This window comes from Hippocampus zosterae, chromosome 8, assembly GCF_025434085.1.
Source record: "Hippocampus zosterae strain Florida chromosome 8, ASM2543408v3, whole genome shotgun sequence".
NCBI classification, from domain to species: domain Eukaryota; kingdom Metazoa; phylum Chordata; class Actinopteri; order Syngnathiformes; family Syngnathidae; genus Hippocampus; species Hippocampus zosterae.
The window spans coordinates 25822061-25847819 of record NC_067458.1 but is presented as its reverse complement, the minus strand read 5'-3'; the positions used below and the strand labels follow the sequence as shown (position 1 = coordinate 25847819).

The following is a 25759-nucleotide window of genomic DNA, read 5'->3' as shown; positions in this document are numbered from 1 at the left end:
CCCTCCCGGATGACCGAGCTTCTCACCTTATCTCTAAGGGAGAGCCCGGACACCCTGCGGAGAAAACTCATTTCGGCCGCTTGTATCCGGGATCTCGTTCTTTCGGTCACGACCCATAGCTAGTGTTTTGAAGCCACTGACAAAAAGTTAACATATACAGACTGAACAGAAGGAGTCCAAGAATGGACCCTTGAGGGACCCCACACATCATGGCCATTCAATCCGATTCAAAATTTCCAGTGGTTACAAAGTAACTCCTTTAAGACTTTAATGACACAACCCATAATTCAAGATTAAACAAGTGTGCGCTGTGCATGAATGTTTAGCTTGTCGCAAACTGCTTCAAGCTCTTCTCACATCAGCAAATGTGTTTTCATTTCCTTGCTCTCCCAATAATGTACTTTTAACTCATTCAGGATACAATTCCTGTTGGGATCATAAAGTCTTTGCTCACCTAGAATAGAACAGCAGGACGCTTCTGTTTTTGGAATGTTCAGAGGGAGGCTCCCTTATCAACTTTTTTTTTTCTTTCCAATGAGTGAGATAACAATGCGCCAAGTTGGCACCAGCAGCTCTATAGTAAGACTGGGCTGAGGTATGGTTGTGTGAGTTTGTGCACTAATTTTTCACGTTTAATTGACTTTGTCGTGCAGGATATGCGCCTTCCAACAGTTCTCTACTGTGAGAAACAGTGGCGGACCGTATGCCATCTGCTTCCCCCGGGAGGGGGGCAAATTACAAAACAAACACGAGGCGTTATCCCCTAAAGCCCGGCCACATAGCTGAGGCAGCTGAGACATGAGAGGGCACATAGGGAAACATTTTTGGATCAATAAGGCGATGTTGTGGAAAAAAAAAGGACGGGCAAAATAAACAGGCGATGAGGACATTGTTCCACAACAACGATGGCGAGCAGCGCAAAGCCAAAGTTGATGAGCTGACCTGTCCTTCCTGTTTCTGTGATATGATTAAATAGAATACCACTACTAGACTACTACTATATAAACAGTCAGTGTATTAACAACACGAATGAAATAAAGCCGCCAAGTTTTATCCAGTTCAGCGGGGCTTTGCGGAGACTCGAACGTAAAAGGGAACAAGAGTGTGAAACACCTCACAGAAACATTGCAGACGACATAACTCATTGGACAAGGTACTTTTGTGATATATGGCAGAGAGGAGAAATTATATACATATTTTTTATATATTATTTTGAGACCGAAACCACCACCAACAGCACATGTGAATTGTTTTCTTTGACCACTAAAACAATCGAGTGACGCTGATTGTCAGGGGTCATGACTGGAAGGTGATGTGCAATGGTTTCGGTATATGAGAAATAGAGCCCACAACTTACCAACTAACTGCGCATCTTTTGCAAGGGGTCGCTTCTCCTTTCGAGGAACAGGTCAGTGACGTTGTCACGTGACCACAGGGAACTGACGTCTAGTTTGGGGCTCTGCCGGTCGAACGGAAAAAAAAGGTCACCTGACCGAGGAAGTCAAACCACCTTTGGGGGCGATGCATGTCCAGCGGAAAAGTTCACGTGACTTGCATTCCCCGATGACGTGCACAAGGTTGTCACAGTGTGAAACTGGCGACAACGCCTAGCGACTCAGAGTGGAGGTGTTCAGAGAGACATAGAGAGAGAGAGAACATTGATTTTGTTTCGAGAAAGATTGTGAGGGAAATTGTTTTGCGAGTGACCAATCCTGAATTAGCTATTTGTCGAGGATTAACCGCTACAGTATACAGTGTTTGTATGTATTTTGGATACATTGACTTCCCGTACCTCGCATTGCCATCGACTGCGCATGCGTGTTATGTTTGGAGCATGTTTAAGTTCAGGCTCCTCCCCCTCGTTGCTATCGGTGGAACTCACAGTCAAAAGTATAAAATTGAAAACGCGTGTGTCTGCCTCGTCATTGAAGACGCCGTATTATTAAATTCAATTTGTTTTTCGTTCAGGTAGTTATCCCATTCATTCATCTATAAACCCAGAGAGAGAAAGTTCATATATAGTCAGTCACAAAATGAATTCAGTTGTCCGTGGATAAACACTCGAGATTGAGTCATTCAGTTTTAGTCGCAGTGTTATGTGTACAGAGTGTTCGGATTCGTTGACTAAAACATCAAGACACAGTCGGAATTTGGAGTGAAGCGACATGACAAGCTATCGTCTCATCTACAAAGTGCAATACAGCTGACTGTGCATTAGGGGGCCTTAAAGAGCAAATATGAAAGAACCATCGGATAATGAACCAGATACGTGAGAGGTAATGTCTCATTGGTTCATGAGGCTTCACTTTGCCCATCAATACCGCTGAGAGAAGCGACCGGTGTGGTCTTCGATGCCGCCTCACCGTGTGTCCATCTACACAGCTGCGTTCTTCTTCCTGTAGCTCCATAGAAACGTGCCATCAATTGCAGGGTTAGGGTTCGATGTCTTTCCATGAACTTTGAGCACCTGCCCCTCTAAAGGTCTCTGCAGGCCCAAATCTCAGTGCGGAGAAGCTAAATATAGCAAGTGTTGACCATGAACATTTGGTCCACGGCGACGCTGTGGGGCGGATGTAAAGCGCTTTTAAACCCAACGGCAACAGGCTCCGTTGGAGCCAATTAGCACATGGAAGACGTTGTGAGGTCAGAAGACCACCGAGGAGGGAGGGCGCCAGTGACTTTGAGCAGGAAGATGGACGCTGGTGAGGAATTCAACCAATAAGTTTCCAATAAGTTTTATTTTGGAAGTAAACATACAGACAAATCTTGCAGATTAGAAGGAGATGCGGGTCTCTGGTCCTTGACTTTGACATCTACGAGTTTTCAGTGATCCGATCTGAGAGCAAAGCGATTTTAACTTCTATCGATGTTTGCTAAGAATTTGGTCAATTTCATATTTTTGTTTGCCAGTTAATCAACGTTCCCAATTATTTTCTTTAATCCTGTTTATTGTGCCTGCGTGTCGATAGTTGACCGGTGCCTTTTCAGTCAAGAGTCCTTTGCCGTGGCGTGAAGCGAGGAATTTATGAGGATCATCTCTGGATTTTGCTGCTATTTTAGGAACGAGTTCTTGGCTATTCCAAAAGTCAGATTAGAGTCCCAAGAGGCCACGGCAGTGAGATGACGTGTGAGAAGGAAGGCGGGATCAACTTTACAATTTTTTTTTTTTTTTAAAACCAAGCGAAGTAAAGCAAAGCGTCTATCGATCACACTGCCCCTCTCAGTGTGTGTGCGTGCAGTCGCAGGGACACATGGCGGCAGTGCCGCGGCATTCCACACGCTCCTTTATAATAAGGCGCATTCCCTGGAACACTTCCTCCGCACTCTGCCTACTTGCGGCCCTCAGATCCATGAGCAGACTGCCCCCCCCCCCCACGACCCCCCACCCTACTCCGCCTTCACCTGCCCCGCGTCCTCTCATCTGCCATACACAGACACAGCACCCAGCCTCCACCAACCCCCACCCCCTTGCATCCCTCTCACCGCCCCCCCCCCCACCCCCCGGTGCTTATCCCTTGGCCCTCTGTGGCTCCCTCTGCAGTGCCACGATCGACTTTGGGATACGCGGACGCACCGGAACAAAGGCTCGAAGCTCGAACTCCAGCAGGCGAAGGAACCCCCCCCCCCCCCCTTTTTTTTTTTTTTCCTTTCCACAGGACGACAGCAAAGCCGGCCAGAGAGCCTCGGTCGGATCCATGAGAAGCACGGGAAGAAACGAGAAGAAGATTTTGGTCATTGCCGACGTTCCCAGCTATGACGGGTGAGTCCGTTTTTTTTAATAAGCGCAAAAGGATGCGAGTGCGTTGAAGCCGCCGCGGTTTATTTTGGGCCTTCTCAATGGAACTGAGAAGGCCCAAATGAGCATGGCTTGTGCAGAAACGCAAAAGTACAAAAGTACACAGGCATAAAATTCTCGCACCCTTATGCCTGAGAGATTCGTGACCCGCGCATAAGCCACTCGGCGCACCTTTTTTACATTATTGACACCTACTCATCAAGTAGCGTGAGAATTTTTGCTTGCTTGCTTTTGTTGACATTGAGTATTTATGAAAGTTGGTCGGAAATCAAATGCCAGAAAGACGAAAATAATAATAATAATAATAATAATAATAATAATCGAGATTGATCTGCTGCTTCCTAAAATAAGATTTGTTCTTGACGACAGGGAAAAAAGCAGAATGATCGAGTGGAAGTTCTACAGTTACACTATCTCGCCCAGTTGCGACGGTGTGAGGGACCGGAGCGGCTGCGGGCGCTGAAAATGTCAGCCGAGACACAAACGTGCGAATGCAAGTGCGTCCGTGTACATGCCTCGAAGGACGACAAGTTTCGGTCGTTTCTCCAAAAAGCTTGCATGGGGTCGCCGTGCGCCGAAACGGCGGCCGGTCGGGCTTTGTGCCATGAATTCTGCGCAGAGAAATGGCGACAACATGCTGAGCGGCGCTTAATTGGCCGCGAGCTGAAGTCGAGGGGGCCGGTCTAATTCGGGGGGGGGCCGACGACAAGTTAAGACATTTTCTCGATAACTTGGTCTCATCGTATCAGCCGGGCGGCGTGTTTATTTTTTGCGGCAATTCATTTGATGTGCTGTCACACTCAACGCTTCGGGATGTCGGCCCCCCTTTTCTTTTTATTTTCCTCGTCCAATCTGAGCGGCACCAAACAAATTGAGCGATGATGCCGTCTTCTATTCTATGCGTGCGCGCATGCGCGCCAACACCTCGGCCGCATTCCGATGGTTTACGGGCTTTGCTCGCTGTTTCCATGCGACTTCAAAACAAGGACAGCAGACGCCTCTGGGTGAAAAAAAAAAAAAAGGGGGCAGGGTGAGGCGGACCCAGATGTACCCCTTTGGCGCAGTGTTGCTAACGGAGCGTCTTTCTCGCGTTTTCAGACACTCTCAAGTGAGTCTTTTTAAAAAAAAAAGCGCATATTTTTCCTTCTAAAATTGAATTCCAGAGAGCGTTTTGAGGAGAAATGGAGTTGTTCTTTTAATCCTAAATATTTTATCTTCTGGAATATGACATATTAGATTTGAATTCACAAGTTGTGTAGTAGCGGCCCGGTAGTCCAGTGGTTAGCATGTCGGCTTCATAGTGCAGAGGTACCGGGTTCGATTCCAGCTCCGGCCTCCCTGTGTGGAGTTTGCATGTTCTCCCCGGGCCTGCGTGGGTTTTCTCCGGGTGCTCCGGTTTCCTCACACATTCCAAAAACATGCGTGGCAGGCTCCACCCCCCGCAACCCTAGTGAGGATCAAGCGGCTCGGAAGATATCTAAATAAAAAAAATATAGCGGCCCGATGCTAACTGGTTAGCACGTCCACCTCAGAGTGCAGAGGTGCAGGGTTGTTGAATTCTGGCTTAGACCTTCCATGCGTGGTGTTTGCATATTCTCGCCGTGCCTGCGTGGCTTTTCTCCGGGTACTTCGGTTTCCTCCCACATTCCAAAAACATACGTGGCAGGCTGATTGGACGCTCTAAATTGTCCCTAGGTGTGAGTGTGAGTGCGAATGGTTGTTCGTTTCTGTGTGCCCTGCGATTGGCTGGCAACCGATTCAGGGTGTCCCCCGCCTACTGCCCGAATACGGCTGGGATAGGCTCCAGCACCCCCCGCGACCCTAGTGAGGATCAAGCGGCTCTGAAGATATCTAAATAAAAAAAATATAGCGGCCCGATGCTAACTGGTTAGCACGTCCGCCTCAGAGTGCAGAAGTGCAGGGTTGTTGAATTCTGGCTTAGACCTTCCATGTGTGGTGTTTGCATATTCTCGCCGTGCCTGTGTGGCTTTTCTCCGGGTACTTCGGTTTCCTTCCACGTTCCAAAAACACGCATGGCAGACTACCAAATTGAACACTCTCAAATGGTGTGATTATGAGTGCGAATGGTCGTTTATGTATGCGTGCCCTGCAATTGGCTGGCAGCCAGCTTGAGGGGTGTGTACCCCGCCTGCTGCCTAAAGACAGCTGGGAGAGGCTCCGGCACAGCCGCCGCCGCCCTCCTGAATATAAAGCGGCTCGGATAGAATGTGTGTGTGTGTCGAATATGCTGCGCGCTGGCAATGGAAAGGAATCCGGCATAATGGTACACAAACAAAGTTAAGATAAGATAAGATATCCTTTATTCGTCCACCATGTCTTCACCTTTTTGTGGAAGCCGCGTCGTAAATCATCCAAGTTAAAGAGCCGGCTGTCGGCGCACTCCCAGCTGTCCACTTCAGGCCTGCACCCTTTTGCTTTTAGAGTTGAAATCCTAGCCCCGAGAACACCCCCCCCCCCCCAGGAGCTCGAGGACACCCCCCGCTTTGCTCCAGACAGTCCGCAATCCACTCACTCAGTCACACACATGCACGCTCACTGTTGTGAAACTACAGACGGTCTAATTGTAAAGCACAGGCAGGACATGGACATTCTCGGGGTAAAAATATCCTCGGTAAGCTTATATGACACCCCCCCCCCCTCCCCCCCCCGGGGGCCCCCAACCCAAAGTGGCTCAACGCAGGTAGAGCACAAAGCCAGCTGTCTCATGCGGGCGTCAGGGAGGATTTCGATATCTCATCGGTCATCCCGTTTGGATGCGATGCCGCTTCCCCCCCGTCGGTGGAATGGCTCAAAGCATTTGGCAAAAGGACGGCGCGGAGATGACAAAGAAGGATTTGCCAGTAATCCTTTGACACGGTGGCACTGAGCGGAAGAATGCCGTTTTACATATCGACGCTCTTTGATCGACTCATTCTCATCGGGATATTGACACGCATACTAAAATGCCATTTTTTCTTTCTTCGTAGCAACTCCCGTATTCAATATCGATCAGATGATGACAAGACAATGGCTTCATGTTCGCTTTTCTAACCAATCTACTTCAAATAAATCACAAATCTAGAAAAAAAAATCTAGAAAGACCCACAAATGCTGGGAGTCGCGGCTTGGAGTTTGAAGCGGATTACGTGGGACAGGAGAAGTGAACTCATCTCTTTTCGTCAATGGATGCTACAGCTTCGTGTTTGCTTTCAAAACTTAGCTTGTAGCAGACGTGTGCACATTTTCAGCATGACGTCTCCGATCCACTGGAGAAAGGACACTTTGATCCTCTCCTCTTTCATCTCCAACTGCTTCAGACAACAAAGTGTATGCAGAAAAGTGGTGAAGATTGCACGACTGTCTGTGTCCTATGTGTTGTCTTGTGTTATTTTTGTTATTTTGACTTCAAAATGGCGCCGCGAGAGTGGCTGCCTTTCCAGCAGCTCCTATATTTTGTTGTTCTACTTCTTACTTTCATAACTTTGCTGCTGTGAATTGGGAATTTCTCCATTGTGAGACTAATAAAGGTTTTTCTTATCTTATCTTATCTTAAAAACAGTCTGGAAAAAGTTCCGTTTTGAAAAGGGTTTGGCATCGTGGTTTAGTCGGAGACGATTGCAGAAATATGACGACTGCGTCCCTTCTGAAGTCCTTCGTGGTGGATGTTTTGAAACGCGGTTTGTTGCTATTCTTGCAGGTCGGACACAAAGAGAACGTGTCACGAGTCTGCAATGAAGAATGGCAAAATACCGCCGACAGCAGTCCCTCCGCCGATACCCATGTCCCCCATTGTTGAGAAGATGGAAGGGCTGAAGGCCATCCGCAACCGCAGCAACAGCCTTCGTTTCGGCCGGCTGGCCTTCTACAAACACCTGGAGAAGGTGGGGACCATGCGCTGCTTCTGGGAACTGAAACACATGGAATTGGAGGTAGGCAACAAGCACCGCGTAACACTGCTTGCTGTTTTTTTTTTCTTTTTTTTTTAAATAAATCCTTCATGGAAGGCAGGTATGGTAGAGGGACATAGGACCAGCTCCTTACGTCAGCAGGGGAGCCTGAGAAAGGGAAAGATAGCCGTTGTCATACGCTGTAAGGTGGTGGTGTCTAAAACACGGCCCGGGGGCCACTTGTTGCCCACCATCCATTTTGCATCGGACTGCGACATGACCCCCCAAAAATACATAATACTAAAAATGACATTTGATATGGGCCATAAGGTTAGTTAAAAAAAGGTGAAGTTAGGCAGTCGTAGGGAGGGTGTCCTGTTTTGCCATACAGTATTCGAAGATAAAAATAAACCATTGATGATTCAAAGATCGACACAATTTATCTTCAAAACACTGTCGTGAGTAAGGATAATTCAATATTAGTGGCCAAAATTGTTTCTTCCACTTTGTGCTCTATGGCTGATTTATGAAGACATCGCATGAATGATCCTCATGTAACTATAGTTTAATTTTTTTTGGGGGTGGGGGGGGGGCGCCACATCGCCACATTTTTTCTGAATGTGGCGATGGGATTCGACTACTGTTAAGTGCAAAGCTGTTGGCCACTCCAGAAACGTGGAAAGATCCTCCACTATTTGTCTTAACACCTTTAACAGAAATCCAAAGAACAATACAAACAATATCAAAGTGCTTCCTTGACTGGCTCAAAAATTTGACACATTTTAAAGTGGCCCTTTCATCCTTCCGTTTTTCAATATGCGACCCTCGAACGAAAGAGTTTGGACCGCTCTACTGTAACGACTACATGCACTGGATTTTACGACAGTAGTTGGACATGCCGTAAACAGCCGCTACCGGGTTACTAGGGCAACTCCTACGTTCACGCTCGCAGTGATATCATTGATATTTCCATTTACGATGGCTTGTATTGTTTCTGAGCGACAAGTAAAGCTTTTCTGATAGCTTGAAATACTTGTGCGGACATTAGATTACTTTCCGGCCGTCTCCTTCTGGCACCCGAAACCCGGAAGCACAAAAGCCCTGCACGAATGAAAAACGTCCACTTGAGGGCGCTGTAGGACTGAAAAAATGTTTTGAATGGGGGCCCCACTGAAACCCACGAGCACACGCACACGTGATTTCCAACACGGCGATGACTGAGGAAACATTACGTTTCATTTTTTTCTTTTCTCTTTTAAACACATGTTTTCCTCTTGTTGTTCTGAGATATTAATTAGAATATATCCTCAAAAGGACTCATTGTTCTGGGTTGATGCTGATACATTGAGGAAAATAAGATTTTTTTTTTTTTGCGTTTGTATGAATGGCTTTTTCTCAAGTCTTTCTTTACAGCATCATTGTGTTGCCAAATAGATAATAAAATATATTGCCTTATTTTAAATCTATTCGCGAACAATTCCTCATACTGTAAAATGTCACGTTTAGCAACTGTACACACACACACATTTGGTTACTTATTATGTGGAGGGTGTTTGACTGTATATGTTCCATTTGCCCTTACTGTGGGAAAGGAGGGTCCGAACCACTGCTTGATAAATATATTTTGGAGCAGGCACGCAAGTATAAAGTGCTGCGTCTGACGTTAAAGGATAGCAGGCATCTGATTTGCTTGACACCCTGAACTGAACACCACCTGTCCCGTTCCCGTCTCACAGACAGCGCCTTCTCCTTTTAGGCCGGACAGTGGGAGGTAGTGAGGAAGCCGGCGAGAGGGTGAGTGGGTAGTTGGGTGGGTGGGAACGAGAGGTAGGTGGGTGGGCTACCTCTTGTTCTTGACCGAGTCCGTTGTGCGCGAGACACATTTGGAATTCAGACACTTTTATTGCTCCTGGAAGCCTGCATTCAAGCCTCATGTCAGCAATTTATTGTCCGCCGCCTGCAGCTCAGGGCGGACATCCGAGAGTTCTGCAGTCCATGTAGGACGGCAGGTCCAGGAACTGGAAGCATTCCATCATGGAGACCTTCCTATGGGATAAAGATTTATGGCTATTAGGAAGCGTGTGCCTGGCGGCCACTTTCCTCACGTGGCGACGGCTGTGGAAATTATTTGCCATCCAAAAGAATCGGAGGACCCCCACAGCTGACGTACAGGTAAAAGAAACGGATCAGTTTCTACGGTGTCATCTGCGTTCACCGGCGAAACCACGTATGAGGTTCAGACGAGGGTTTCTTGCATTAAACATGGTGTATCGTTGCACTGAGCTGGCCAAAGACTTACAAGGAGGTCTCAAATGGGAGACCCACTGCAGGCCTGTCACAACCAGCTCAGAGGTGATAAAATGCATCACATGATCTTCTGCCAAGACGACATCTTGAGCGCTCAAAGCATTAATTTCGAGGGTCTCCACAGTGACTAGGCTGTTTCCCACAATAGGATTCGGGTGTGGCGAAAATCTCCAACAGCCGTTCCCTGATGATGCGACCTCAATGTGCTGGAGCATTGTCACCCATGAAGATGAGTTCAGGCCCGCCTTGTTCATGTAGCGGCACATTCACTGAAGAGTACCCGGAGAGAGACTGTATCAGGGATCTGTTCTAAGCCCCTTTCTCTTTGCAATAGTGATGGATAGGCTGACAGAGGGGTGAAGACTGGGACCCCCACGGAGCATTATGTTTGTTTTAGAAACATTTAGAGACATTTAGAAAAGTGGAGGCATGCGCCGGAGAGGAGAGAAATGAAGATTAGCGGAAGACAGAATAGATCGTTAGAGGGGTGGAGAGGGAAAAGTGAGGCTACAAGGAAAAGAAATGGTGAGGGTGGAGGACTTGAAATGCTTCAGCTCAACACTCCAGATCAACCATGAGTGTGGTAAGGATGTGAAAAAGTGGATTTACGCAGGGTGGAACGGGTGGAGGAAAGTGTCAGGGGTGTTAGGTGATACAGAGTCTCTGGTAGGAGGAAGCGGACCGCGGTGGATGTCGTTAGAAGGTTGATGTGGATGGAGCTGCTGGGAAAGGGAGCGAGAGGAAGACGGGCTCTTCTCTCTGGGAATGCACTCTTTGCACTTGACTCCCCTCTGGGTTGTTGACTCGTGTCCGTTTTCGGTGGTTTGAATAACTCATTACCACCACAATGCTGATGCATCCTGAAAACGTTCACAAGCAAGGCCTCAGAACACATCACAATTCAACCGTGCTTTGGGTCTATTAAATACTTTCATTCATTCATTCATCTTCCTAACCGCTTGATCCTCACTAGGGTCGCGGGGGGTGCTGGAGCCCATCCCAGCCGTCTCCGGGCAGTAGGCGGGGGACACCCTGAATCGGTTGCCAGCCAATCGCAGGGCACACAGAGACGAACAACCATGCGTACTCACACTCACACCTAGGGACAATTTAGAGTGTTCAATCAGCCTGCCATGCATATTTTTGGAATGTGGGAGGAAACCGGAGTACCCGGAGAAAACCCACGCAGGCCCGGGGAGAACATGCAAACTCCACACAGGGAGGCCGGAGCTGGAATCGAACCCGGTACCTCTGCACTGTGAAGCCGACGTGCTAACCACTGGACTACCGGGCCCTATTAAATACTTATTAATGCTTATTGATCATTTGATGCCCAGAATTAAACGAGCTCATCCAGTTCTTCGAGAGAGCCTAATGAATTTTAATCAGTCGGACCTGTCAGCAGATCAAAAAATATCCTCGTGAGAGTGGGGATGGGGGGGGGGGGGGGGGGTGGAGGGACTTTGACATGTCAAGAAACTTAAGATGCCAGGATAATTTTGACCTATGTCCTGTACAAGTAGCCAGCACATACAGTTCCTCGTCCGAAATATAGTCTCACTCACTACCACCCATTCAGTAATATTCCGAGGTGACAGACGGATTCATTTTGCTGTCATTCAAACGTATAAACTCAAATAAGATCCCAGTCGGTGTTTTGCTGCTCATTTGATTCCTTTCTGTGAAATTCGGTTGCGCCGCCGCCTCGTCACTCACATGATGTCACTTGTATAACTTTTTAATCCATTACATACGATGAGGCTGAAAATGATTATTCTCACATTCTCCACTAGAAGGTGCTATCAGATTTATGAATGATTAGTGCTGATTGGTAGTCCAGTGGTTAGCACGTCGGCTTCACAGTGCAGAGGTACCGGGTTCGATTCCAGCTCCGGCCTCCCTGTGTGGAGTTTGCATGTTCTCCCCGGGACTGCGTGGGTTTTCTCCGGGTGCTCCGGTTTCCTCCCACATTCCAAAGACATCCGTGGCAGGCTGATTGAACACTCGAAATTGTCCCTAGGTGTGAGTGTGAGTGCGAATGGTTGTTCGTTTCTGTGTGCCCTGCGATTGGCTGGCAACCGATTCAGGGTGTCCCCCGCCTACTGCCCGGAGACGGCTGGGATAGGCTCCAGCACCCCCCGCGACCCTAGTGAGGATCAAGCGGTTAGGAAGATGAATGAATGAATGAATGTTTTACGCCAGTGAGTTCGATTGACGGCAGCTTGAACGCTCGGGCCGTTTCGCTGTAGTTGCCCATCTAATCTGTTCATAAAAACACTTATTGAGCTTCCACGAATCCGTGAATTGATGACCGCACATTATTCAGTGAGCAGTTGTCTTGTTTGTTTTTTTACGTACTTAGGCAGTAAAGATTGATTATGGGAATAAAATAATAGCATTCATGCTATGTGAGCTAGCGAAACCTATTTATTTATGTCTGTATGTATTTTATGCAGTTCAGGTCGCTGCCATTATTTTTAGCTGTGCGGGTTTCACTGCACTACATGTTTGCACTCTGGTTGAGAGAGGAAAGTCATTTCATCTGTGCTGTATGTTACACATAGAGCATATTTGACAATAAAACTAACTTGACTTAACTTATGTTCGTGCCTGTGTGTGCGTGTGTGTGTGTGTGTGTGTGTGTGTGTGTGTGCGTTCTTTTCGGCAGTCTTTTGTATCATGTGTCCAATTGAACATCAACAGCATGTCAAGTATTTTAGTTTTTACTGACATCTGGTGGTAGCAAAGCAGTACTCCACACAACCTTGAACGACAACTTTGGATGCGTACCCCATTACAAACCTATGCAGGTAGAGATAGAAGATTTAAAAAAAAAAATTAAAGCGAATTATTTTTCCAGGCTCCCAATTCCTGCGGTTGTCTTCAAAGATTTAAACGTATATCTTTGTGGCATTGCTAGTTAGAGTTCACATTTACCAGTTTGTGCGTTAATAATATAATGACATTGGATGCTCGACAGAGCTGGGTGTGCGTGTGAAGGTTTTTCGGCAGTAGGATTTTGTGGCGCGGCAAGGTCGTCATTGATCCACAATCCTCCTTCAATCAGGCCCAGTTGTCATCCAGTTACACAACACTGACAGCAAGCAACAAACTCTCGAACTTGGTTGAAGTTGCTCTGCGGCGGTCTATTTTAAAGTCCCGACGCATACTTGAGCACCTTATGCAATTTATTCACAGGCGGCGACTAATTACACCCGCGCGCTCATATCTACTTACACGATACGCACGTTCACTCACTTTAACCGATATCGCACCTCGGATGTATTAAAGGACATTTTCAGTGTCCGTGGTGGAAAAAGTCGCGCGCTTATCAAAGTCCGCCGAGCCGCGGCGATACCGACTTGTCCTCAGTCGGCGGTGACACATTGCGTTATACTGATAAAATAAAAGCAGGAGCAGCCAGAGAGATTAAGCAAGTGTTACTTTCTTTCCATGACCACGTACCTGGCACATCTCCATTACGATGGTCTCGTCTCATTTTGATATATGGTGTTGATATATGGGCGGTCGGCAAATTGCGAAAATCCGTTTGTTTGGGGTTTTTGTTTTTAAATTAATTGTCAGCTCACAACATGTCAGTACCGGGAACGCAAAAGACGGACGGATCAAATTTTTTTTTTTTTCCATTGCAGGCAGATGAGTGCCAGTTTCGGCATCAAGGGCTTTGTCACATCTCGAATACTGAGAACTGGAAACGTTGTTGAGGCCAGTGTGTCTTCAAAAATTGTGTGAGTGTGCGCGTGTGTGTGTGTGAGTTCGTCCCTTGTATTCTGCCACCACTAATGGGGTCAAGGTTCCCATCTCTCTCTGTATAAACAACTCTCAGGTTTCAGTGGAGAACATTTCAAAAGAAATGAGTGTTTCCAAAAACTCGTCGTCACAATACGACGCGTGACTTTCCTGCTTGAGAACTTGAATGATGGAAGGAAGCGTTTTTGGCTGAGAAATACGCTCCGAGTTGCCGATGGAGGTACTCACTTGCGCCCCCTGATGGCCCTTTTTCTGTTCATGAACTTTGAACGTGCGGTGGATTCAGATTTCCATCGAGTTGTGTTCGCACGGAGGTGTTGTTTTTCGCCGCTCGTATTTGTTTGTTGGACTCGCGTGTACAGTGCGCTGGCGTGTCAGTGCCGGATTCCCGAGATTCTAACACCTAAGCGAAGGGCTTTGAGGCATCTCAAATGCCAGTGAGCAATCCTCTCCAGCAACCCCCTCCCCCCCCCCCCCCCGTAAGCCCCCCCCCCCTCCCCCATCGATCCCCGAGTGGCCACTCCAGCTATCACTGGCCACCCTCTCCCTGACGTCCGCAGGGGGCCGCACCTTCATTTGGAGGCGAGCCAGTGGCGCTCGTTAAAAGTCAACGGCCGAAGTGTTGTTTTGTGGGGGCAGCTCGTTTTTCTTCCTCCATTGTCTTTTCTCTCGCTGAGAAGTGTCCGCTCATTTTTTTATGGCCTGAATGACTGACAGGAGCTCATCGATGAGTGCTTCTGTTTTCTTCCTGGGAAGAGTTCAATCACAAATCAGTCATGAGCTCCAGCTTGGTCAACTCTTTAGCCAGAATGTATGATCCCAAGCCGCTTCACGGTCAGAAGCCCGCTGGCAGAAAGCTCTCGCTCAACGGATTAGACAAGTGCCCGGCGGCTACTTGCGCTTCCCCCTGCCACCACGTCGCTTCGCTGCGCCGCATCGAGAGCCGCATCGACTCGTTGGCCTGCCAGATGGAGAGTTTGCTCGGCGTGCAGCAGGCCGTCCTCACCCGACTGGACGCTTTGTCACGCGACGTGAGAGGGATGGAGCGAAGCCGGGCGTCGATGAGCGAGGAGGCTCCCCGCGATGCTGACGCCCGTGCGGGAGACGGCTCCCAAGTCGCGCTGGTGTGCGGGCAGTTGTTGGGGGCGGCGGAGAGGGTCGGCGAGCAAATGGACAGTCAGGGCCGCAGGCTGGACGCGCTGGAAAAAGTGGCGGAGGGCACCCAGCAGGTGATCGGCTTCATCGGCGACGTGGTGAAGAGCTCCCGGCTGATGAGGCTTCTCTTTAAAAAGCCCGCCAGCCCTTTCAAACCCAAGGTGAGCCTCGGCCTCCTTGTATCGCAAAGGGGGGGCATTTGCGCCGCAGTCGATGCAAAATATTCGGTCTGAACGTCTGAGAGTACCCTTGAAAACATCGCACCGCATTTTTTATAGCGGGTAATATTGCAGCAAAAACAACTGGCGTGGATTATTTATTTTTGTTAGCGAGTCCTTGTTTCCATTAATTATCTCGCACGATTTCAGAAATGGGGGTAGCCCGGTAGCCCAGTGGTTAGCACGTCGGCTTCACAGTGCAGAGGTACCGGGTTCGATTCCAGCTCCGGCCTCCCTGTGTGGAGTTTGCATGTTCTCCCCGGGCCTGCGTGGGTTTTCTCTGGGTGCTCCGGTTTCCTCCCACATTCCAAAAACATGCGTGGCAGGCTGATTGGACACTCTAAATTGTCCCTAGGTGTGAGTGTGAGCGTGGATGGTTGTTCGTTTCTGTGTGCCTTGCGATTGGCTGGCAACTAGTTCAGGGTGTCCCCCGCCTACTGCCCGAAGACAGCTGGGATAGGCTCCAGCACCCCCCGCGACCCTAGTGAGGATCAAGCGGCTCGGAAGATGAATGAATGAATGATTTCAGAAATGGATGTTAGGGCAGAGGTATGGGGCAAAAAGTGCCCGATTTTCAAGCATTTACATTTGTGTGCAGCATAACACCAATGTGCTGCTTCACCATCTTTGCTTTGAACTCCTGGCCCCCTAGTTTGCGAGTTTATGTTCACTTTGCATTTCTATTTCTATCACTCTAGCGACTTGTGTTTATTTTATGGCCTCACTACCTCATTTGGGATTCAGCGTTCCAATCTGTGGACCAAAATATGGCAATTGGGGCTGCTTTTGTTTGGAACGAAAAGAATCCACGGCGTTGCGATGGGGGAGCTTCGACTTTGAAGTAAAATGTTTGGAATGTTTGCCGAGCAACACGGCTCCTTGCGCATCTATATTTAGTCCTATCATTCCCCCGATTGGTCACTCTGATAGTTTGTCATGTTAAGTGGTTTCCCCCACTTGTCTGGCAGGGTGTAAATGATTCAACTCAGACTTCTTATCTGAGCCTAAAAATGTCGTTATCAGCACTGGCTCTAGCGGAAGCGGATGGTGTCCGACCTGCGCTCTTTAAGAATATTGATGACGCACAGCAGGATTTCTTGTGATGTGAAACGACAGGAGCAGCAGGCAAATGTTATAAGGCCGGTCCTGGGCACGATTCTTGGGTGGACTTTGCATGTTCTCCTCGTGCTTGCGCTGGAGTCGTGGGCGCAGTTCCCAGCGTCTCTCCAAAGCATTGACTGTTCATTTACATCCCAAAAGATTTTTTTAAAACTATTGTTTAAAGTTTCTGTAACGAGGGGTTTGGTCGCAAAAAAATGCTTACGTCTCTTATTTATTACATATGAGAATTTGGTCGAGATTTTAGCAATCACATCTATAATTTGCTTTTGCGGGCCACATAAAATGAGGTAGCGGGCCAAATCTGGCCCCCGGGCCTGGAGTTTGACACCTGGTGTACAATTATATATAAAGAATATATTCACAACTGGTTAGCACGTCGGCTTCACAGTGCAGAGGTACCGGGTTCGATTCCAGCTCCGGCCTCCCTGTGTGGAGTTTGCATGTTCTCCCCGGGCCTGCGTGGGTTTTCTCCGGGTGCTCCGGTTTCCTCCCACATTCCAAAAACATGCCCTGGCTGGCTGACTGAACGCTCTACGTTGTCCCCAATTGTGATTGTGAGCGCAAATGGTTGTTCGTCTATGTGTGCCCTGTGATTGGCTGGCGACCGGCTCAGGGTGTACCCTCCCTACTGGGAGAAGCGGATCAGAAAAGGGATGGATGGATGGATGGATGGATGGATGGATTAGTAGTCATGGCATCTCATCTTGCCGCCCATGTAAAATTTTTCCGCCTTATTTATTAATTTCTTTTTGAAGTCATATTGCAGGCCGCTGAAAATTAATGGTGGGCCACAAACGGCCCCCGTGCCGTATTTTGGATGACTTATCACATGTATGTGCCGGGTGGCAGACATTTCTGGAAAAATAGAAACTTAGATGTTGATGGGAGGACCGAGTTTAAGGTAATGGAGAGCATCAAGGTCGCTCACGCTCAATTGTGGTTTCTGCCTTCCAAAAGGGAAAAGACGACAAGGAGAAAGGAAAACTGAACCCGAAAGCCCAGAAGAAGAGGAGGTCCCTGGAAACTTCAGGTAGGCTCATCATTCACAAGCGGCATTTTGGAGACAAGTTGCCGATGGGAACGGCGACAGTTTTTTTTCTTCTTTTTTTTAAAGTGCTACGGCACTAAAATGATTATTTTGACGATTGTTAAAATTGTGAGTTGGGGACCGACTGGAGACTGACTCCAAAGTCGAGTGCGTTCCAGTAATCTAGCCGAGATTTCACGAAGGACTGGATTTGGATTTAATTGGATTTAATAACAGAAACCAACGCATTCCATACAATCCTAAAAAAAGAACCTTCTCTCAAAATGACATCAAACTGCACCGAGATGTGATTTGGTCTTTGTCTCTCTCTACAGAAGACACACTGAGCGGATCGGTTCTGCCAGAGCAGGTGGCGAAACTCAACCAGAAGAACATCGACCATTCTCATGGAAACAACCAAGCCGAGGACGGGGAAAACGGACGACATCTCGACTCGTCCGCCTTGATTCTGAACGATTCCAATAAGGAGAGTGAAGAGATCTTTGACGACTCGGGCCCTGACGAAGAGGTGGAATTCGAGATCAATTCAGCGGATTTCAATCCAGAGAAGAGCGACGATGAGCGAGATGAAGGGAGTAACTCGGAAGAAGCAGACGTTTCTTCCCAGACCGCCACGACGACTCCTATCGTTAAAACCGAGAGGTATTTATCACCGTCATCATTTTTCGTCGCGGCTTCCGCAAACGACGTCTATGAAGAAGTGACGTCGGCTTGCGTCGGCAGTTCTGACGACGTCGGTGTCGACGCGGACGCCTGCGATCTTAAAAAGAGTCGAGTGGAAGGCGGTCAAGATCCGAATGCCGACGGAGTCGTGTTGGAGACGGAGAGCACCGAACGCGCCGACTCGGATGCGGTCCGCGAGGAGGCCGAACGGGGAAACAACCAGCGGTCTGATGTGAAGGAATTCCTCATCGGTGAGAAGCGGACAAGTCCGGCGTTTGACGCCGAGTGTCAGCAAAAACTCGTTTTAATTGTCATCTTTTCAGACTCCAGTCCTCCGCCGTCGGCGCCTTTCGATCATCGCATCGTCACTCCCAAACCTCATCAAATAGCGGCCTACTACTCCATCAACAGAGACGAGGTCCTGGGAGGGTGAGCTTATTTTCATTTTGGGAGAACCCCCCACCCCCACCCCCCCAGCGCTCAATCTTCCCTTTCAAACCCGAGATGAGTTTCATTCAATTTCTCAAATTGCTGACACAATTGGAATTTAGAGTACAACGCACCAATTACTTCATTCATTCATTCATTCATCTTCTGAGCCGCTTGATCCTCACTAGGGTCGCGGGGGGTGCTGGAGCCTATCTCAGCTGTCTCCGGGCAGTAGGCGGGGGACACCCTGAATCGGTTGCCAGCCAATCGCAGGGCGCACAGAGACAAACAATCGCCCGCGCTCACACTCACACCTAAGGGACAATTTAGAGTGTTCAATCAGCCTACCACGCATGTTTTTGGAATGTGGGAGGAAACCGGAGCACCCGGAGAAAACCCACACAGGCGAACAGGCAAACTCCACACAGGGAGGCCGGAGCTGGAATCGAACCCGGTACCTCTGCACTGTGAAGCCCACGTGCTAACCACTGGACTACCGGGCCGCCCTTAGTTATTATTATTGTTATTATTATTATTATTATCATTATTTTTTTACATGACTTGTTCGCCATGTTTACATTCCAGGAGAAACAATGCATTTCCCTTCATAGTTCAGTTTAGAAATGTTGATTTTATAATATTCTACATTTGTCATCCTACTGAATCAAACTGTTTGAAAGGAATGGTAAAAAATATCCTCAGGCTTTTTTTATTTAAAACTGTCTATTTGAAAATGTTTGGGGGAAAAAAAAAGGTTGCCGGTCTACGAACAGAGGTTGGTGACCCCTGACCTATCTAACGGTCTACTCTCTTCCACCAGGGGACGTTTTGGCCAGGTCCACAAGTGCATCGAGAACTCATCTGGCCTAACGTTGGCCGCCAAGATCATTAAGGCCAGGAGCCAGAAGGAAAAGGTAAGATAAGATAAGATAAGATATCCTTTATGTGTCCCACACTGGGGAAATTTACAGCCTCCAGCAGCAAGAATGTAGGTAGAAAGAAGAAAAAACACACAAAGTACACAAAGTACTGCATACATAGCGCTATTGCGTACATATTTCTTAAGGCGCTTCAAATTGTTTTCACATTAAAAAAAGATGATATATTTTGAAATTGACAAAAGAGACGATGTGCAACTTGCAGCTTCCGTATGAGCAGTATGAGCTCCAAATACTGAATTGCTAGAATTTGAGGAGACATTTTCTCTGAGATTTCAGACATCCCGCTCATAAGCACAACAACTTCAAGCAACGTGTCGCTTACTTTTTTAAAAAAAAAAAAGTCACTTTCAAGACTGACTGTCTTTGTGTGTTGTCCTTCGAAATTCGAAAAATGCATATTTGACTGAGCTCGCAACAAAGATTCAAGAATTACACCCCCCCCCCCCGCCCCCCCTCCAGGACGTGGTGAGGAACGAGATCCAGGTGATGAACCAGCTCAATCACTGCAACCTCATCCAGCTCTACGCGGCCTTTGAGTCTCGTCACGACATCATTCTGGTCATGGAGTAGTAAGTCGGCGCTGCGCGATGGCTCTCACGCGACACCCCCCCCCCCCCCCGACCCCCCCTCCCCCGATGCAAACCACGCTTTGTTCTTCTCTATGCGTGCGCCTCAGCGTCGAGGGGGGCGAACTGTTCGACCGCATCATCGACGAGAACTGCAACCTGACTGAGTTTGACACGGTGCTGTTTATCCGGCAAATCTGCGAGGGACTGCAATACATGCACCGAATGTACATACTGCATCTCGACCTCAAGGTAACTATTTGGAATCGTTTGTTACTTCGATGAAAACGTCATGAGGCCGCGTCGGTTATTTGGCGATAAACTCGTCATAGCATGCCGTTCTAATTTTTCAAAGCTCACCAGTGAGGCACATAAGCGAACAAAGCGATAGACGTTCGGATGGAGAGGCGTTCAAAGACCGCCTCCGAAAACGTAAATTAATGATAGCTTTGATGGCACAAAGAAAATAGAAAATAATGCACCGAAACAGAATTTTTAAATGAACACTTACACAACAAATACAGACACGTCTCTCTCCGACAATGTGCCTTCTTTTCCGCGCTCGGATGGAGAGGCGTTCAAAGACCGCCTCAGAAAACGTAAATTAATGATAGCTTCGAGGGCACAAAGAAAATCGAAAATAATGCACCAAAACAGAATTTTTAAATGAACACTTTCTTCATTCTTTCAAACTCTCAAACAAATACAGACACGTCTCTCTCCGATAAGGTGCCTTCTCTTTCGCCTTGGGCTCGAGAGGCGTTCAAAGGCCGCCTCCGAAAACGTAAATTAATGATAGCTTCGAGGGCACAAAGAAAATCGAAAATAATGCACCGAAACAGAATTTTTAAATGAACACTTTCTTTCATTCATTCAAACTCTCAAACAAATACAGACATGTCTCTCTCCGATAAGGTGCCTTCTCTTTCGCCTTGGGGTCGAGAGGCGTTCAAAGGCCGCCTCAGAAAACGTAAATTAATGATAGCTTCGATGGCACAAAGAAAATCGAAAATAATGCACCGAAACAGAATTTTTAAATGAACACTTTCTTCATTATTTCAAACTCTCAAACAAATACAGACATGTCTCTCTACGATAAGGTGCCTTCTCTTTCGCCTTGGGGTCGAGAGGCGTTCAAAGGCCGCCTCAGAAAACGTAAATTAATGATAGCTTCGAGGGCACAAAGAAAATCGAAAATAATGCACCGAAACAGAATTTTTAAATGAACACTTTCTTCATTCTTTCAAACTCTCAAACAAATAGACACGTCTCTCTCCGACAATGTGCCTTCTCTTTCGCCTTGGGCTCGAGAGGCATTCAAAGACCGCCTCCGAAAACGTAAATTAATGATAGCTTCGATGGCACAAAGAAAATCGCAAATAATGCACTAAAACAGAAAATCCAGCGAGGAAATCACAAATTAAATTCTCTGGGCGTGTTTGTGAACCAGTCCAGTCTCCTACGTGAATATTTATCCATCCATTTTCTGATCTTTGCGGGGGGGTGGGAGAAGTGTTTTTTTTTGTCTGGAGTCATTTCGACAGCATATGTTTTGTGTTTCCTCTTGTTTTTCAGCCAGAGAACATTCTTTGTGTCAGCAGAGCAACAAACAAGATCAAAATAATCGATTTTGGTCTCGCCCGGAGGTAAGATCTTTCTAGACTGATTCATGACATTTAAAAAAAAAAAAATTTTAATCAAAAGGTTTAAAACATTGCATTCATGCCCCCAACAGGTATAAACCTCGAGAGAAGCTGAAGGTCAACTTCGGAACGCCCGAGTTTTTGGCCCCAGAAGTCATCAACTATGAGTTTGTTTCCTTCCCGACAGACATGTGGAGCCTCGGCGTCATCACTTACATGCTGTGAGTGCTCGGCGCCGACTTTTCTTCGCAGGGCTCCTTCTTCCGAGCCAATTCGCTCTGTCTTTCTTTTCCCTCCTTCGTTCCATTCAGACTCAGCGGCTTGTCTCCTTTCCTCGGGGATGACGACAACGAGACTCTCAACAACATCCTGGCCTGTCAGTGGAACTTTGAGGAGGAAGAGTTCACAGACGTTTCGGAAGAGGCCAAAGACTTCATCACGCGTTTGCTGGTCAAGAGCAAAAGCTGGAGGATGAGCGCGACGGAAGCTCTCAGACACCCCTGGCTGGCAGACCAAAGGCTGCACTATCAGTTACATGTGAAGGTAGGAGTCAATTAGATGGTTTAGGTGGACATTTTGGGCAGGTGCAGCAGTTGCACACACACACACACCAATTGAGTACCGAAACATCCGATGGAGGCTGCCAAATTCCCCAACCAAGTCTCAACGGTGTCTCTCGAGCACTTGAAAGCAACGTCCGTAGTATACAAAGTGCTGTACATGGATCAATTACCAGTCAAGAGGTGAGCGGCAGCATTATGGACCAACTGGAGAGGCTTCATGGAGGATTGGCTAACTCCGAAGTCAAGCGCGTTACAGTAATCCGGCCGATATGTGATGACGGAGAAATGAGTTTTCTCCGCAGGGTGTCCGGGCTCTCCCTTAGAGATAAGGTGAGAAGCTCGGTCATCCGGGAGGGGCTCAGAGTCGAGCCGCTTCTCCTCCATATCGAGAGAAGCCAGATGAGGTGGCTTGGGCATCTGATTCGGATGCCTCCTGAACGCCTCCCTGGTGAGGTGTTCCGGGCATGTCCCACCGGGAGGAGACCCAGAGGAAGACCCAGGACATGCTGGAGAGACTATGTCACCCAGCTGGCCTGGGAACGTCTCTGGGAACGTCTCCGAGTCGAGCCGCTTCTCCTCCACATGGAGAGGAGCCAGATGAGGTGGCTTGGGCATCTGATTCGGATGCCTCCTGAACGCCTCCCCGGTGAGGTATTCCGGGCATGTCCCACCGGGAGGAGACCCCGAGGAAGACCCAGGACACGCTGGAGAGACTATGTCACCCAGCTGGCCTGGGAACGTCTCGGGATCCCCCGGGGAGAGCTGGAAGAAGTAGCTAGGGAGAGGGAAGTCTGGGCTTCCCTGCTAAAGCTGTTGCCCCCGCGACCCGGCCCCATAAGCGGTAGAAGATGGATGGATGGATGGATGGATGGATGGATGTGATGAAGGCATGAATTTTGTGATGCCAAGTGATAGTAACGCAATCAAATCTTGGCCCGTTGACATTTGATCGCTAGCATTGGGTTACAAATAGTTGGGTCGCCCGGGTGCAGGCAACCTCGACCACCGTAAAGACACACATGGCGGATACTGTACATGTTGCGGAATTCTAATTCAATGCACCCCCCCACCCCTTGTCTCATTGCAGAAAGACAAATGTCAGCCCACAGCACCGCCCTCGCCAGAGTCCTAGAGAGGTGAGGTCCATTTCTTGCTCTGCACACGACGACAATTGACAACAGTCGCTTTGTTTCCATTCCTTTTTTTTTTTGAAGGTGCCGTCTCCTAACCAAAAAAATAAATAAAAAGGAAGTCACTTTCCTCTGCAGAAACTCTGCGAGGACGCCAGCAGTCCTTCGGACTATGTCGGGCCCCGGCGCCCAACACTGACTGGACCAATGCCGCTGTTACCTGTATGGTTACGGAATCTCGACTCTCTGCTGAGCTTCCCAACCGCATTAGCTTGGTACAGTCGCTCGGGACAGCCGATCTGTAGTCGACTTCATTGAGACCGGAACAAGAAATGGGTCAATTTATCATTCGAGGTACAAAGTGTAAGAAGATAAAAGCGAAGTCGAAATACCGCACCGATATGACATGGGGGGGGGGGACCCTGTAGCCCAAAACGGAGCGCTCAAATGGATTTTATTGTCAGGAACGCATCGTATTTGGTAAAGAAATGTCAATATAACCCTTGCAGGGACAGCGGTGATCACGGTGGACATCTTATCATGTTGTCACGTTCAAGTACTCCCCAAAAAATGGACTCCTTTGCAATGGCTGTGTGTAATTCCCAGAAATAATCAACCCCCACTTTTTTTTTTCCATAACATGACATGCCAAATTTTCGTAGCCATATACAATCTTGTTATCTTGTTAAAAAAAAACACTTTTGGTTCTGAAAAAAAAACCTTTCAGCGTTTGCCCAGCATTTGTTTACTCCACCAGGGATTGCATTACTGCCTCCTGGTGGTCCACACGTGTAAGGACAACTTTTGAAATGAAATCTGAGGCTGAAGGAAACCCCCAAAACTTTGTGTTGACACCAGACTTGTTTTTTTTTTGGTTGCATAGCAGCAGCTGCTTAGGTTGGTTAATTTTTTGGACTTTGGGTGATGAAGATGTCACCGCACAATTTTTCGAGAGATTAAGGGAAGGAAAAAAATCAGAGCAATTCCAAGCGGGCACTGATCGTGACTTCTTTTTCCGGTGTTTGAATCACAACTGTGATAATGGATCATTTTCACATGGTCAACGAAACGCGGCCGCCCGACTTGCGATCGGTTTTGCGTCGGAGGGTCACACCGGATGTATCATTCAGGATTTTAATTGCAGCGACAAAATGAACGCGGACGGATGACGACAGATTGTTTTAGATTCCGCCACGTTCGATAGACAAAAAATGATTTACTGTCTTTTTGCATGCATGGCACTTTTTTTTTCCCCCCTCCAACCCTTAGTTACAAAATAACTTATTACTTCCTGTCCATCAACAGTTATATTTTGGAGAAGACATGTTACTTTCTTTTATGTTCAAGTCTTATTATTATTATATTTTGTGAATAACTTTGAACACATCGATCTTGTTGAACACGTCGTTTTGTACATTACACGTATTGCACAAAAATCTCTCGGTGTCAGATCGCACACGTACGCTACTTTTCTTGCCATTTCCTTTCACGCCGCTGGATGCCCTTTGCTTTGACAGTCTGGAGTAGGTAGCCCCCCCATTCTCACCTTCCATGAAGGCGTAACACAAACTACACAATACTACCTATGAATGTTTCATGTTGCTGACTGCTGTTGATTTTGATGTCGGTTTCTTTACTGCTTTCGACACCAGGCTGTACTTGAAGCGCCCTGGTTTCTCTCATTTCTTGCACATTTAGTGAGAGGTTGGTTAAAATGGAGGAGTCCAACCTTCGAGATTGTGCGCCGCGTAGATTTTGGGCAGGTCAACAGTCTTGACCGGAATGCAATCAGTGGAAAGGGAGCGGCGTACCCTTCATTCTTGTTATTCGATCTTTTGATTCAGGCTTGGCATGTTTCTTATTCGGGGGTGGACATGCCACCTCCTCAGTCATGTCTCTTTCTGTTATCATGTTTTGCTTGGCTTGTGGAGATTCTTGACCATCGCATCTTTATGTGAGAGGACTGTATGTCACAACTGTTTGCGGTTCCACTGTGAACTGTGAAAGCTTTTGACATTGGGAATGGTTGTTTCATGTTACAATTGTTTTGTGTAATTATATGAATGAAAATAGAAACTGTATAAATGAAAGCACAAATAAAGTACACTGATGTGTCGTGTTGTGGATTGATATACGGAAATCGACGCAAGAGGTCTCTTGGGAGATCACCGACATCAAATGCGGTCTCTCTCTCTCTGATCCTTTCGCGTTAACCGGGACTCGTAACTCTGAACCGGAAACGATCTTTCCACACAATTTGAAAAGATTTAAAAGAAAAACATCAATATAAACTTTATATGGAAACGAGTACACATTCATTAAAAAAATGCTAAAACAACAGCGGCGCCGGTAGTTCGGACTGCATTGCACAAATCAATCCACAAGGCGTCACTGTTGGTTCGGTTGTTGTACGACAGGGGCGGAGTGACACTTCTTTCAGTTTAGTACAGGCATGTCCAGCTCCAAATTTGAAAAGATTTAAAAGAAAAACATCAATATAAACTTTATATGGAAACGAGT

At 47.5% G+C, this 25759-nt stretch overlaps 1 protein-coding gene across 4 annotated transcripts; it reads left to right on the top strand.

Annotated features, from left to right (window-relative positions):
• The first annotated feature begins 3637 nt into the window (after nt 1-3637).
• On the top strand, nt 3638-25358 carry LOC127605785 (myosin light chain kinase family member 4-like). 4 transcript variants are annotated; one of them, XM_052073559.1, is made up of 14 exons: nt 3638-3760; nt 7494-7725; nt 17214-17286; nt 17619-17946; nt 18028-18218; nt 18291-18396; nt 19217-19310; nt 19797-19906; nt 20014-20155; nt 21479-21549; nt 21639-21767; nt 21858-22089; nt 23197-23245; nt 23324-25358. In XM_052073559.1, the coding sequence occupies exons 1-13, from the start codon at nt 3696-3698 to the stop codon at nt 23239-23241; spliced, it is 1818 nt and encodes a 605-aa protein (XP_051929519.1). In that variant the 5' UTR covers nt 3638-3695; the 3' UTR covers nt 23242-23245; nt 23324-25358. The 4 variants fall into 4 exon arrangements, with proteins under 4 accessions (XP_051929519.1, XP_051929520.1, XP_051929518.1 ...); XM_052073560.1 differs by lacking the exons at nt 3638-3760; nt 7494-7725 and adding an exon at nt 9572-9855; XM_052073558.1 differs by lacking the exons at nt 3638-3760; nt 7494-7725 and adding an exon at nt 14440-15077 and having other exon boundaries at nt 23378-25358.
• Nucleotides 25359-25759: the final 401 nt, after the last annotated feature.

Coding starts and splice junctions, on each gene's coding strand:
- LOC127605785 (XM_052073558.1), top strand. CDS start 14,538: ATGAGCTCCAGCTTGGTCAACTCTTTAGCCAGAATGTATGATCCCAAG. Junction 17,287..17,618: donor GAGGTCCCTGGAAACTTCAG/GTAGGCTCATCA, acceptor CTCTCTCTACAG/AAGACACACTGAGCGGATCG. Junction 20,156..21,478: donor TACTGCATCTCGACCTCAAG/GTAACTATTTGG, acceptor CTTGTTTTTCAG/CCAGAGAACATTCTTTGTGT.